Here is a 15,887-nt window from a genome sequence, read left to right as displayed (position 1 = left end):
TAAATAGCTGCGAGCAAAAAGAACTACTTAAAAGCCGCTGAAAATGCCTGCGGAGGTAAATGGGTTTATTGCGAGGATGCTTGTTTCCACTCCGAGCTAATGACTCCTGATCGTAAATCACAATTTATCTGGTAGACAGAAACTATAGTCCCAAACAACATAAGATTTCATGTTTACGTAAGGAAGAACCGTAAACTTTCTTAGCCTTTCGAAAGGTGAAAACAAAAAGAAGCAACTCATAACACAACGAAAGTCAAAAGTTGCCTAGAACATGCGACGAAATTGGCTGAGAGGCGGTCCCCTGCTCTTCAAGCACGACATGAGACGTGAGAAGCGTCGGGAGCAGGGAACAGCGCTTTCCACAGCATCTAGAATTACTTCTTACAAAAATGACGTTCACTTGCCCAGATACCGAGAAAATTGGGATCCTATCAACCCTCTTATTTTCTTTTTTTCACATCAAAGTCAACCTCAATGGCGTCACGTACCGTGCACAAGCATGTCTCCTCCAAAAGTTTCTTTACGGCAGCTCAGGAACATCCGCAAACTAAAAGAAACAGAACCAGACAATGGTAGCGACTATCCTCTTGAAGTTGTTTGCGTCGTTAAGAAAATCTCTAATTCTGCCATCTCGATAGCAGAAGCATAAAACAGATCTTCGCATTTTCTACCTATATAGCCATTTCGCTGCTTGGTGGGAAACAACTTATGGAGAAACGTTACACCCGCCTAGTTATACATAAAGCACAGACACAGGCATCTCTGAAGTCTGCCTATTTTTGACCCACTTTTCGCTAAAGGACACTAAGGACGTGTTGGAGCTAATATTTACTGACAGGAATAATATTTACAAACGAAAAGAAGCCACTCCGACAAAGTACATTTACTGCAAAAAAAAGGCCAAGTGAAAAGCAGTGACGGAATGGAATGAACTGTCACCAACCGTCTTTGAGGCAAACGGCTTTTTAAAGAACAGGAATGTCCTTTCTTTCTCCAAACAAACACGCCTTCATTTGCACTGTGCTCTTGAAGTTTGTCCTTTTGAAGCAAAAGTTTCACTATGCCAGGTAAGCCAGTCACTGCGCAAAACTCAGTTTGAACTTCAAGTGGCCTTGATCTAATTAATTGCAGGTGTCCCCGATTCTGTTGTGTCCAGCAAACAGTATGCAGCACCCTCCTTTCCCCTAATTGTACTTAAATATAGAAGCAGCCCTGTGTTGTGTGATGTCAGCGCACGTTACAAGCTCCCAGGTGGCCGAAATTAATCCGTAGATCTCCACTATGATACCTATTTCACTTGTCCCGCTCTCACTCCCACCTTCTTCCTTTCCTTTGAGTCTGACAGATACTGTGCCTTTTCTTTCTTATAAATCGATGTACCATTTGCAACAAACAATATGAAAGTGTTGCCATAGCTTGCTTATGTGTAGGTGCGACACCATCGAGACTTGCGTGGTGAATAGTAATGACTAAAATGACGTATAATGACGAATATGTATAACGACCACTTTTAACGACTACAATTGATTATAAATTACTCAAAATGCTTAGTAATGAGAAGAAAGGACTAGAATGACTACAACTACTACTACTATGCTTTCGCCGTTCACCTCTTAAGAGATAACTTAAGAGTCACTAATTTTTAAGGTGACCAGAGTTGAAATGGTGTCCTTAATTTTGTTCTTTTTGTTGCATAACTCCTTGATACCCTTCAATATTATTTTTTGCAATGCCCCTCCTGCTAGGGCCAAAGCACTGGTATACGGTATGGTTAAATAAATAAATATAAATACGGCATGTGTGACACCATACAGGTCGATTTCACAACTAAAATGCATGATTCCACATTTCCTTTTTAGCGCGAATTTCATACACTACGACGCGGCGAGCTTTGGTGACCTATTCTTTGCATTAATGACTTCATGAGTGGAAATCGCGACTGGCAGGAATATTTTAATGGGCTAGCGTTAAGGGCTCCGTGTGGCACAAGAGCCGGTGTTGGCTTTTTGGTTGTAACACGAAAATCGGAGCAAAGTAGAGAAAAAATAAAGGTCTTGTGGAAATCCACCGAGTCTAGCACAGCTCCTTCGCAGTGCGAGGCAAGCACGCAACCACTCCGCCACAGAACCGCATTGCTTCTGTCCGAATACAGGTGGGCCTAATGTATGCAATGCCTTATGACTGTTAGGTAATGTTCAGGAGCGTCATTAAAAAGAAAGTAATTACGGAAGTAACAGATAAATGAGTAGCAAAGGACATTTCCGCTTTACCTGTGATGCAGTGCTTACTGCAAAATTCCTTCGATCGTACAGGTCTGCCGCAACAGATGGCGCGAGCCGCCGCCCGATTCAAAACCTTATACATCCATTCATTTTCAGATATGTGGCGCAAAAAACACAAACACAGGAGAAGATACACAACACACGCACACACTACCAACTGTAATTAGAATCTGAAAACACTTCCTCTTCACCACGCCTCCTCTTCTACACTCAGGAACATTTCATCTTCCTCTTCTTCTCATCTTCCTCTTCTTTGCCAAGGGGATAATGGCACTCTCTTCCTCGCAGACCTTAACATCGTCCAAACATGGTATTGACCAATCTCATCTTCCTCTTCTTCTCTTCTTCCTCTTCTTTATCAGGGGGATAGTGGCACTTTCTTTCTCACATGTCATGTTTCTCATGGTCTGTGAGAAAGAAAGTGCTACTATCCCCCTGATAAAGAAGAGGAAGAAGAGAAGAAGAGGAAGATGAGATTGGTCAATACCATGTTTGGACGATGTTAAGGTCTGCGAGGAAGAGAGTGCCATTATCCCCTTGGCAAAGAAAAGGAAGATGAGAAGAAGAGGAAGATGAAATGTGCCTGAGTGTAGAAGAGGAGGCGTGGTGAAGAGGAAGTGTTTTCAAATTCTAATTACAGTTGGTAGTGTGCGCGTGTGTTGCGTATCTTCTCCTGTGTTTGTGTTTTTTGCGCCACATATCTGAATATGATCCAGCACCAACTAGCCCCTCAAGCCGTTATTTTGAGATCCATCCATTGTCTTCAAAGCATTGCGATTTAAACGCTATAGCGTTGAACTCCTGAAATCGAAGCTTAGGCGTCCTCCAATTTCTTTTTATTTGGCACATTATTCTACACTGTGTATACTTTAGCGTGCATTGCGATTCAAATTATCATGAGCAGCGAATTTTTTCATATGTAAATTGTGATCTGTAATGTATTTCCTCGTTATGCGGTGTTTTATGTTGTCTGAGGTGTGTGAGGAAGGGAGGGAGGAATGAATGAAAGGAAGGAAGGAACGGAAAGGAAAAGAAAGACAGAAAGAAAGGAAAGGAAGGGAAGGAAAGGAAGGAGAGAAAGGGAGGGAAGGGAAGGAAAAAAAGAAAAGGAAATGAATGAAGGAAGGAAGGAAGGAAGGAAGGAAGGAAGGAAGGAAGGAAGGAAGGAAGGAAGGAAGGAAGGAAGGAAGGAAGGAAGGAAGGAAGGAAGGAAGGAAGGAAGGAAGGAAGGAAGGAAGGAAGGAAGAAAGGAAGGAAGGAAGGAAGGAAGGAAGGAAGGAAGGAAGGAAGGAAGGAAGGAAGGAAGGAAGGAAGGAAAAGGACGGAAGGAAGGAAGGAAGGAAGGAAGGAAGGAAGGAAGGAAGGAAGGAAGGAAGGAAGGAAGGAAGGAAGGAAGGAAGGAAGGAAGGAAGGAAGGAAGGAAGGAAGGAAGGAAGGAAGGAAGGAAGGAAGGAAGGAAGGAAGGAAGGAAGGAAGGAAGGAAGGAAGGAAGGAAGGAAGGAAGCAAGGAAGGAAGGAGACAGGCACAGAGAAAGACGGGAATAGACACACAGATCGACTGACCGACCGACTGGCTAATTGAATGGCTTTTGATTTAAGCTTAAACGAAATTTTTTCAAGCTTCGATTGTATTAAATCTTCTTTGGATGCAGTGTAAACATTAATGTACCTGCATAACACGGAATTCCCGACTTGCAGCTTAAGACAATTAACCATGATTACTTCCTTGTCAACCAAGCTGTTTTTCGCTTGTCGTTGTTTGCAGTTACCGGAAGTCATAAGCCATTCTTTTATTTGACCCTCATTCGGCTCAATACACTGTCTATATGTAAAAGTTGGCAACCACCTTATGCGAGAGACCCTTTTCAGTGTTTACCACGGAAACAAGTCCGGACGGCATGATATGCAGCAAAGTAGAAATATCGATATTTTAAGCACGTCTGTTCGACATGATTCCTCTTAACGTTGAAAGACTTGTAAGCAAAAAAAAAAAATTAAGCAAAACCAAATGGCTGCATGAAAGTCGTGCGGTATCTTCGCAATGGAAGTCAAACAAGCTAGATTTTAAATGCAAAGCAGAAGAGAGGAAGCTGGAAAGGTCCTATAAGTATTGTAATGCGAAAATATTTGCATATACCGCCAGATTTACATATTTCTCTTTATGCACATAGTTCATTTCGCCCTAACATGCGAAACTAGACAATATTGCTGAAGTGGAAGATGGCGAGGCCACAAGTATGCCAATACCTCGCAATTAGTATTTTCTTACAGCTTCATTCGCTGTGCACCCGAGGAAAGATTGTCTTCCTAACAAACGTCGCCAATGCATGCAAAGACGGGCTTAACGTCCCGCACCAACCAGTGGCGCAGGCCGTCCTTTTTCTCGCCTTTTAAAGAAAATGGTTTCTTACGGTTCGCTTATCGTACGCACATGATACTCCTACTGCGTAGTGAATATTCAGCAATTTCTACAATGCTATTATGTCTTAGAACAGGACGTTGTCAGTCACATGGGCAGATTTGTAAACAAACTGTGAAGTTTCAATGGCTTGGTTTTATACGCAGAGTTACTCTCAAGAACTTTCCACAGTTCGAGCTGTATGACGCCTGAATCGACTTTGAAAAAGACCTTTTTTTTTTTTAGCCCTGTTCTCTTTAATTAATACTGCTGTCACGGCGGTCCTCAGGCCTTAGAGTGCGAGAAATGTCTATTCGCGGCTGGTCGCAGTGGTCACGAATGGCTGACGTTGACTGGCCATGTGAATGTGAATACATGGCCAGTCAGTTTTCTAACTGAAGGTCTTTCATCACAGACTGTGGAGGTAGAAGTGTCACCTGGTCTCTCCGATCATTGTTTAGTTAGTATGAAATTGCCCCTTGCTTTTTTCCGAAAGCAGACGATTGAAGTGTCATCTTACAGAGATTGTAATAGGGCTGGCGACATCGCTGTACTTGACGGGTTAGATTACTACTTTGGCCCGTTTTAAACACTAAGCTGTAACGAATCGGTGACTGTTAATCAACTATGGTTAGAATTCGCGTCTTTAGTACATAGGTGCATTAGGTGCATAACTCATTATGTGCCACTGATCACAAGAAAGAAATGTGTATGCAGTCCTTGAATAACAAGGAATATTATTCAACTAAAAAGAAAAGTCGGCCGGTGTAGAAAAAAGTACCGACGCACACTCGATCCAGCTGCGTTGAGTGACATATTAGCTCTAAGGTAGAACGAAAGGAAGAAGATGGTTTGCACGGTGTGAAAAAGAACTGAACAAGGGTAAGTGGGGTACGCTTCAGTTCGCAGATGAGCCAGCGTTTCGACAAGTGGACTTGTCTTCGTCTGGGCCCAGACGAAGACAAGTCCACTTGTCGAAACGTAGGCTCATCTGCGAACTGAAGCGTACCCCACTTACCCTTGTTCAGTTCTTTTTCATATTAGCTCTAAGTAATTTGAGGTCCTACATAAAAGAATCTAAATTCAAGTATTATAACATTACATTGGAAAACTTCTTACGAGAATCACCTCAAAATATTTGGAGACACTTGGCAATATTTTCAATAGATACATCGCAAGTGTTTTCAGTGAAGACAATATGTTTTTCAATGTAACGTTATAATACTTGAATTATATATATATATATATATATATATATATATATATATATATATATATATATATATATATATATATGAAGGAAAGAAAGCCAACAGTCGGCGAGGCCAAGGAAAGCGTTGGGTATGTTACTTTATGTCCTTTTTTGGTGAACACTCTCAAGGTTCGCATACAGACAATATAAATACCCAAGCAAGTAGCAGGGGGGACAGCGGCCGATGTAGCTCAGTTGGAAGAGCACCGGACGCGATATTCGGAGGTCGTGGGTTCGGTTCCCACCATCGGCACGTTGTTTTTTCTTCTACTTTTGTGTTTAATTGTCTTTCCCCTAAACAAGATTACACTACTAATTTCTGTGATTATCCAAGTAAACATTAAAAAAAGACATAAAGTAACATACCCAACGCTTTCCTTGGCCTCGCCGACTGTTGGCTTTCTTTCCTTCATGTATTATAACGAGCACCCTCATTTCCCCTATATATATATATATATATATATATATATATATATATATATATATATATATATATATATATATATATATATATATATATATATATATATATCGTGTTGGATAGCTTACATTGAGTGTGACAGAATCATACCCTGATTGCAAATTTCATTTAATAACCGTTAATTAGTTAATTGTGTGCGATCAGCAATTCAGCTTTAGGCTACATGAAGTTATACATCGTAGCAAAGGTATTGCTGAGTAGAATCCAAAATCAAACTCGACATAATGAAAAACCGTGGTAAAACAGAGCTGTCGCCTAAAGCTTATGCATCACATCGCGTGAGGAGCCCTAAGTGCCACCGGTAGTTTTTATTGTATTTTCTCTAAATCTAATTAACCAGAGACTCGGTAAAGTTGTTTCTTCTATACATTTTATACTTTGTGAACTTCCATGGATTAAATTAACGTATGCTACGAAATAACACAGTGTAGTTCTTAGAAAGTTTACAATTTCTGGAGCGCCGTTATTGTGACTGATATTTGTGACAAACATATATGAACGATATTATAAAAAAAAAAAAGACACAACTGTCACCTGAATAACAGGCCATGGTATTTGACAGCCCACAAAGAACTGTTAATCACTTCGAAGTTTCTGATATTACGCTTGCGAGCGGAACGATTCGTAGTGTACCGATGTACCACGGCATCTGGGTAGTGCCACAAAACATAGTTTCAAGTGTGCTAGCTAATCTTGTGATCACCTTCGTACGGCTGTATTTCAGAGCGTCGTCCCTTTTTCAACGTTTAAGCATTTTCAAGGCAGGATATCGACATGGCGTGCTGCCATTTTAATTTTAACGCATTCGAATAAAAGAAGATTACACTTTTTCTTCAATATTCGTGCATTCAATCACTCAAGAAGTTCGTTTTTTTTTCTTCTTCTTTTAGCGAAATATATCAGTTTTGCTCCTAACGTTATAGATTTTTTTTTTTCGGGGTTATTTTTTATGGTCTCATCTTCCGTTAGCATACAACTGCGACGTGTGATTGGTTAATTTTGCTGTGCTCCACTTTGAGAATCACACGTCGCAGTTGTATGCTAACGGAAGATGAGACCATAAAAAATAACCCCGAAAAAAAAATCTATAACGTTAGGAGCGAAACTGATATATTTCATTAACAGAAGCTTTAATTTTGCTGTGCTCCACTTTGAGAAAGGCCCCGCCGGGGAGGTACAGTGGTAAGACGCCCGACTACTGTCCGGAATACCCGGGTTCAAACCCGACCTCGGCGGCTGCGTTTTGATGGAGGCGAAACGAAGAGGCGTCCATGTGCTGTGCGATGTCAGCGCACGTTAAAGATCCCCATGTGGTCGAAATTACTCCGTAGCCCTCCACTACGGCTCCCCTTTCTCTCTTTCCACTTTCACTCCCTTCTTCCTCCCTTCCCTTACGGCGCAGTTCAGGTGTCCACAGACACAAGTGTGACAGATACTGCGCCTTTCCCTTCCTGTGAACCAACCAACCAATCCAATCCACTTTGAGAAATGTGAAACGCTCATGAGATCAAAATCTTTCACACGGGTGACCTCGAACTAAACACTGAAAGAAAAAAAAAAAAAAGCTAAATTTATCTGCGCTCAAATGTGTATGCTGACCACTGCTCTCTGTAAGTGAGCAACACTAATTCATAATTAATAAGTTATCTATCATACAGTCTAAATCGGCATCATGACACCTGTAATGAACTCTGGCCAATTCCCCATGGTGAGCATGGGCCATATTCAATGATAGAGAAGAGGAAGTGCGCAACAATTGGATCACAAATCCATGCAACCAACAATGCAAGTAGCGAGCATTTTATAAAGGCCGAGTGCTTTCCTATGCTGCGTTAATTCGAGGAGTATTACATTGACTATTCGCCCAGAATAATTGAAAGGCCAACAACCTGTCGTCATTTAGCACAACGCCTAAATATGATTACTGACGGCAACTGCAATTCAAATATCCTCCCTCAAGTGCACTATCGATTTCCACTTTCAAGCAAGCTTTCTGTGACGTAGCTGTCGGTTTTCTTTGCACCCTTGTTTTCCACTATTCAATGACTAAGGGGCTGATATCGTATGCTATGAATTCTATTCTTTATTTGGGTATATACTTTCTAGAAGTTAAATGAGCCATAACTCTCTTGCTGCTGAATTTAGGAACAGAATTTTGTTTGTATGAGTTTGGTTTTGTTTATAGGGTTTGACGTATCAAACCTACTCACGCTGAGAGGGACGTCGCAATGGAGGGCTCAGCAACTTTGACCTCCTGAGACTCTTTAACGTTAACTGACATCGTTCAGGTGGTGGTAACAACTTTTATTGCCACGAAATGAAAGGAATTATTTCGGGCTGGGGCGAGTCTAGGGTGGCCTCCAGTCGGGAGCGACCTCTTGAGCTCGCGTGACGAGGGCCAGTTGCGTAGTTTTCCTTGGGCTGGCCAACAGCTTGTCCCATTCCTCCGCTGAGGGAGCTGGCAAGAGTGTCTTTGGAGGGGGATTGCTGGCGCATTCCCACAGTATATGGTCTTGAGTGGCCTGCGTCCCGTCACCGCAGTGCCGGCATGCAGGGTTGAATTCTCCGTTTGTAATTAACGATAGTCGGTAGGGGCTAAGAATGGCCTTTGTTTGTAGGCGTCTGAGTGTCGTGGCTTGCGCCCGGTCGAGGTCGGGGTGAGGGGCGGGGTACGTGCATCTTAGCTCGCGATAAAAGTTTGTTACCTCCGCGTATGTGCGCGGTGCCTCCACAGGCGCGTCCGTTCCCGATAGATCTCCCGTCTCCCGGTTGGTTAAGCCTCGGGCTAGACGGTCGACCCCTTCGTTTCCGGAGTTACCCGCGTGAGCCGGAACCCATACGAGATTGATGTTGTGATTGAGAGATCGGTTGCGCAGAATTCGCGCCGCGAGTGCGCTTACAGAATTTTTGGCGAAATTTTGAACGGCGCTTTTTGAGTCGCTTAGAATAGTTTTGGTGTGGGGATCCGCGATGGCCAGTGCGATAGCTACTTCCTCTGCCTCGCATATGGAGCTAGCATGAAATGTTATAGCGTTAATGAAGGTTGACTTTGGAGTGGCCATACATGCCACGTATGCTCCGTTTTTGATGTGCTGAGCTGCATCCACGTACACTGCTTGTGGATCGTCCTCGTACTGTTTCTCAAGGGTCTGTGCCCTTGTCTTCCTGCGGGCATCATGTCTACCTGGTAGCATGTTTTTGGCTATTGGTGTAACAACTAGTCTACTAGTTATGTCAGCCGATAAATGGGATGTTGCGCACACCTCCTCAGTGGGGTGGATGTGGAGCTTGTCGAGAATTACGCGTCCCGCAAGGCTGCGTGACAGGCGGGTCACTTGTGCTGTCTTATGGGCTTCAATTAGTTCAGATAGTGTATTAAAAATTCCTAACTGCAGTAGTCGATCTGAGTTAGCGTATACTGGTAAGCTAAGGGCCGCTTTGTATGCTGTTCTAATTATGCTATTAAGTGCATGTTCGTCCCTACGACGCAGATGATAGTACGGGCAAGCGTACATGGTTCTGCTTATCATAAAGGCTTGGATAATCCTGCACAGGTCGGCTTCTCTCATACCCCTGCGACGTGTGGCAATGCGTCTCACCAGCCCACCTATCTGGTGCGCCGTGACGCGTAGCCGGCGTATAGCTTCTGTGTTCTGCGTATTATTCTGAATCAACATTCCGAGAACTCTGATCGTGGCTACCGGGGGTATCGGATGGTTGTCAATGTGTAACTGGATAGGTTCTCGAGAATCTGGCTTTACCTGTGAAGCTTGTTTGTTCCTTATAACTAATAGTTCTGATTTAGCCGGTGAACAGGTAAGGCCGTTTTCCTGCACATAAGACTGTACCGTGTCGATAGCTCGTTGTAATGAATCTGTAATATCTCCATCGGAGCCAGAATTGGTCCATATGGTGATGTCGTCGGCGTATATGGAATGATGTATGTGTGGGATATCATCTAACAGACGCGGGAGGCCGCTCATAACGATGTTGAAGAGAAAAGGTGAAAGTACGGCGCCTTGCGGTGTTCCTCTCGTCCCTAGTGTAATTTTGTCGCTAACTTTGTCAACGAAATGGAGCGTAGCCGTACGCGCATTCAGAAAGGCAGCGATGTAGTCGTATGTCCGTTTGCCTACGTGTAACTGTGAGAGGTGATTGAGGATGGAAGCGTGTGACACATTGTCGAAGGCCTTACTCACATCGAGTCCCAGGATGGTTCGCGTGGCTCTTATGCGATTTGTATCTAGAATGTCTTGTTGAATTTGCCACATAATGTCCTGAGTCGAAAGACCTGCTCGAAACCCAATCATGGACGGGGGAAACGTGCCTTCCGCATCGGTGTGCATAAGGAGCCTGTTTAAGACAACGTGTTCCATTACCTTCCCGAGACATGACGTTAGCGAGATTGGGCGGAGGTTCCCCATCTCTAGTCTTTTGCCCGGTTTAGGTATGAAAATAATTTTAGCGTGCTTCCATTCCTCAGGGACGCTGCCCTCTGTCCAGTACCTGTTGAAGAGGTCCGTAAGAGCCTCTACTGACTGGTCTTCTAAATTGCGCAACATCTTATTGGTGATGCAATCTTCCCCCGGTGCCGAGGTGGTGTTAATTTTGTTAAGAGCAGCCCTAATCTCTGCTACGGTAAAGACGCTATCCATGCGAGGATTATCCAATCCTGAGTACCCATCTGGCGTGGGTATATCCTGGGAGGTGTTAATGTATTTATCTTTTAAAGTGGTCATGAGCTCTTCGTCGGTGCCTTGGAAAGATTGCGAGATCCTATGTAGGTTCTTGTGGGAATCTGCCTTAGTTCTCGTAGGGTCCAGTAAATGTCTAAGTAAAAACCACGTGTTCTTGTTGCCCAGTTGCCCATTAAGGCGGTCGCAAGTCTGATGCCACTGTTCTCGGCTAAGTTCCCACGAGTAAGCCTCGATTTCCTTTTCAAGCCGGGTTAGCCGAATTTTTAAACGTCGGTTATGCTTATTTTTACGCCATCGAGCATGGATACTTCCTTGTGCTTCAATCATGTGCACTAGCTTAGCGTCCGGACTGGGGCTGCTGTCCTCAAGGGCAACAGTTTTTGAAGTGTTTGCGGCGTCTTGCAACAGACGCTCCGTCCATTGTCTTAAATCTACTATACTTTCCGCTGGCCTTTGCGAGCGGACATATCTAAAGGCGTCCCAGTTCGTGTGCTTCACTTCCTGGCGACGCATTTTGCAATGCGTAGCTCGGAAAGTGGTACATAGTACATAGTGGTCGCTTCCTATGTTTGTATTTAGGTTTTCCCATCTCGCATCGGGGATATTTCTGGTACACGGGCATCTTTTTTTTCTCCTCCATCGAAAAGCTGCTGCCACGGCAGGACAGCACGCGCGTCCTTGTGTCAGCAGTCGATCGCTTGAGCCACCAGAACTGGGTTTTATTATTAGCGTTAAGGCCTTAAAGCTAACATTGTTGCGAATGAGAATATCGGCAGTGACTCGAGAGGAGCCCTCGCGCTAGGCCAGCCAATAAATAATCTTTCACCCTGTCGCCATGTTGTCCCGTCTTCTTGCTTGTCGCCACATAATATTTTGGTTGGAGGTGCGGTGTACGTCATCCCCGTCATCACCTTGGAGTCCACGCCATCCGTACGCCGGTGCCATCGGCCCAAAGCCCGGGGATATCGCCCGCGTAGCTTCTCCCCAGCCATTCCTGCCCAGACCCTACCAGCCGCACCTACCGCCGCCCCACCCCCCAGCCCGAATCTGAAGACAAGGCGCACAGAGGAACCAACCAGAGCCGAGACCAGAGTAAATGCCCGAAGGAACCGAAGGTCATGAATACGCAACTCCCGTCCAGCCGCCCAACGCGACCTTGAACCATCGATCCCATGAATGCTTTGGTGGCAGATGGTTGGAGAGATTCAGGGCAGGCGGATCATCCCAGATTAATCGCGGTCATCGTCATCGTGGTGGCAAGCAAATCATTCTCTCCTATCGTTTCTTTAACATCCTCATCGTCACGTCACCACCGACTTCAACGAACTGATCGAGAGGATCACTGGTTGGCCTCTGGAAGTGTTGCGAAGAAGATCGGCAGGGGCGCGAGAGGAACTCTCGGGCTAGGCCAGTCATTAAATCGTATTTCGCACTGTCGCCATATTCTGCCGTCTTCTTGCTTAGCGCCACGTAACAATATGCATACTAAAGTGGCTACCATGGTATGTCTGAAGATGCCAACCTTGTTTGTCCATTCAGTAAACAGCGGGCCCCTCAGTGGCAGTGCTGACTATTAAGAAGATATGGTTTGGTTTGGTTTGTGGGGTTCAACGTCCCAAAGCGACTCAGGTTATGAGAGACGCCGTAGTGGAAGACTCCGGAAATTTCGACCACCTGGGATTCTTTTGACGTGCACTGACATCGCACAGCACACGGGCGCCTTACTTTCCGCCTCCATCGAAAAGCGGCCGCCGATGCCGGGATTCGATCCCGCGTCCTTTGGAACAGTAGCCGAGCGCTGTGACCACTACGCCACCCCGGCGGGGTATAAGAAGATATGGTCTTGGATAAAACATTTCAGGAGTGACTGTTTATACCTTCTTTTAAGACTGTGGGAGCAATTTAAAGCATGCATATTGCAAAGTTCCTACAATGTCACTTGTCACCTAATGATCTTAACTGTACTTTTAATCGTTCACACTGGCCGCGTATACTAGTTAAGTTTCCGCAAGAATATGTGGCCCATTCACCGGAGACAAAGACTGGAAAATAATTTTCGTACGACAAATTCCAATAAAGTGAACTCCATGATTTACAACCAGTGTCTATTAGTGCAACGAAGATTATTTTCTACGCTAAATGTAATCGTCCCATGTATTTCAGGTGAGCGCAAGAAATTCCAACCTTATTGAACTCTGGGCGCATTTCAAATGTATGTGCTACTTAATTCTACAAAACAAATGTTGCTGTTTTTTTTTTCGTTTCGTCCAGGCCGAGAGCTGTTACCGCTTAAAAGGCAATCGCGCTACTTCACCTCGCAGCGTGATGGCACACTCACTGCCGAAAGTAGCAGCGCTCTTTGCCCTGTGCACCCAGCGGCTTGTGTTCTCCTTCCCGAAGGGCGCCCCGGAGAAGGCCTGCATAGACATGATTCCCAAACACCCCGGCAGTCCATCCACTGCTTTGCATCCGTTCCAGGCAAATCCCTTTTTTGAAACTATGTCGCAACCTGTGAAAGTTACTGTTTTATCCAATCGTAACTACTCCTATCCCGTTCACAATCAGATAGTGTTAAGCATCAATATGTTCTGGTAGAAGGTAAATAGGGCTAAGTATGCTTAGGAGCTCAAGGTGGAAAGGGTGCAGTTAATGAGGACGTGCGGACGGAGCCATCACGCACGTTCACGCGTATATCTCGTACAACGCAGACGTCTGCATTTCCACAATGGGAGAGGGTGAAACAGGGAGGGATTATGGGGTGATGGTGGAGAATTCTCGGTGTTGTTTGAAGTGTTGGTAATTCTGAGTGGGAATTTCGGGTCTGAGGTTGCGTCTTTGTCGGCTGTATGTGTGCCTCACATGTGAATAACGCTTTCGACTTTGCTTTACATATTAGGTATAGCCAATCTTCAAACAATAAATGAAACAAATAAAGTGACTGTTCATTTGGTTGTGACCCTGTTTGGCAATCCAGATCGAGTAGGCAGTCAACGATTCGGGGAAGGGGGCTAACGGTTGTATGAATCGGTTGCGTATTTAGGATTTTTATAGGCTCTAAGAGACGGTCTAGATTAATCTTGATATTCAATGGCGTGATTGTGCCGGTTGAACTGCATACGAGGGATTGTCGAGTTTTAAGGTGCGCGACGCGTCTGCACGATTATTGTAACGGCGGCATGCTTTGTAGGGACGTGCCCACATGCATCTCGCTGTATGTACAGTGTTATGAGAAGCTTGTTCACTTTTTGCCGAACGACCACTGCACCTGGGCAGTACCAGCAAAGGGCTATCCGTATGGCTCCGTCCTACATAGGATGGAGCCATACGGAGCCGGATTTAGCCATACGGAGCCATACGGAGCCATACGTCTTGGCTTCCTCCTACATAGGATGGAGCCAAGACGTGAGCGTTAGTAGGCGGTGTCGGTAAAATTGAACGGCAGCGTCTTATTTCAAACCTCGCGCCCTTAAATGTAGCGCGAAAATACCTCTGAGAGGTGGTAGTTGGCAGATTACATTACCGGGCACTGATAGGTCATGCTTTCAGTGACGTCAAAACAACCAGACGGCATGACCAAGTTGGAAGCGGATGCCAACTCTGATAGCTTCTTGAAGGTGGGAATCGAACTCTCCGAGACTTTTATTGAATGAATTGATTCATAAACAAGCATTGTGATCTCTGTCAGTTATCTGCATAGTAAGCGATAAAATAATCATGCAGCATGCTGTAAAAAGACAACGCTCACTCGCATATGTCTTATGAATCGATTTGATCATCTCTGAATGTTTCCATCCTTTATTTGGTTCTTTATGACCGGGTAATCAATTTGCTTGTAATGCGAATATGAATAGAAGCGGCATTTGTATGGCAAGACCATTGGGAAGAAAAGCTTCAGTAAGGTATGTTGTAATTTTTACGGAGACGCAGTTGCAGGGTGCGTCCAGTGAATCATGGCGAAATTGCTAAATCACTGTTATCGTAGTGAGTGCCCTCAAATGCATTTCTCTTCGTGTAAGGCCAAGCGACTACCAACAATAACTAACACAAAATGTCACTGGCTTTTATTTTTTGAGCATCAGTGCTGTCCAAGGTATTGACTATCTTACACCAAGCACTGTCCATGCAGCTGGTCGTGGGAACGGGTGTCCAGGAAGGCAACCTCAAGGTGCGGCTGGTGACGGTGAACAAGAGTGTCGCCTTCCGTGGGTTCTTAATCCGCTCTATGACGCTTCGCGGCGGCATTCCTACTGACTTCTTTGGAGCCTTCGAGAAAGACTCCTCATTCCAGCAAGATATCACCTACCTGTCCTGTGACGGTAGATCCAAGGTGTAGTCATTTAATAGTATTTTCAATGTGTGTACATTAGTTTTACCTATCCGTGTCTTTGAAGCCAAGCTGACCGATGTCAAAGTGGAGGGAAAAATTTGGTGGGCGGGGGGGGGGGGGGGGGGGACACTAAAACTCCGCCTCTACCAGGCCCTAAGTGTATGCCAAGACAATAACATTCTACGACATTCTTAATGACTTTCGTCTGTGGGTCCTCTATAACGGGCCTTTGATCGCCTATTGTGTAGTTTCTGCCTTGACTGATTGCTAATGTCTTACTCCCTGCCTTCTGCACGTACTCATTACCATACAAGCGTTAGATGCCTAATCATATGTAAAAGCACATGATATCCAGATATGAAGCACCGCTTTAACCGAGCCGTAGAAATGTGCTTGCGTGTAGAGCATCTATTGAGGATTCAGGGGGCTCTATGGGGTCGATCCCTGTCT

General features: G+C 44.7%; 1 protein-coding gene across 4 annotated transcripts in view; it reads left to right on the top strand.

Annotated features, from left to right (window-relative positions):
• The window catches only part of LOC146182226 (putative defense protein 2), a 73,878-nt gene that overhangs the window by 32,511 nt on the left and 25,480 nt on the right, over positions 1–15,887 (top strand). For all 4 annotated transcript variants that reach the window (XM_084577283.1, XM_084577282.1, XM_084577284.1 and 1 more), the window contains exons 2-3: positions 13,382–13,588; positions 15,237–15,437. In XM_084577283.1, the coding sequence (XP_084433409.1) occupies positions 13,382–13,588; positions 15,237–15,437 (408 nt within the window). The remainder of the gene's footprint in view (positions 1–13,381; positions 13,589–15,236; positions 15,438–15,887) is intronic.

The sequence above is a fragment of the Amblyomma maculatum genome, chromosome 8, assembly GCF_055883805.1.
Source record: "Amblyomma maculatum isolate TAMU_Amacu chromosome 8, ASM5588380v1, whole genome shotgun sequence".
In the NCBI taxonomy this organism is placed as follows: domain Eukaryota; kingdom Metazoa; phylum Arthropoda; class Arachnida; order Ixodida; family Ixodidae; genus Amblyomma; species Amblyomma maculatum.
This window is presented reverse-complemented; position numbering and strand designations above follow the sequence as displayed.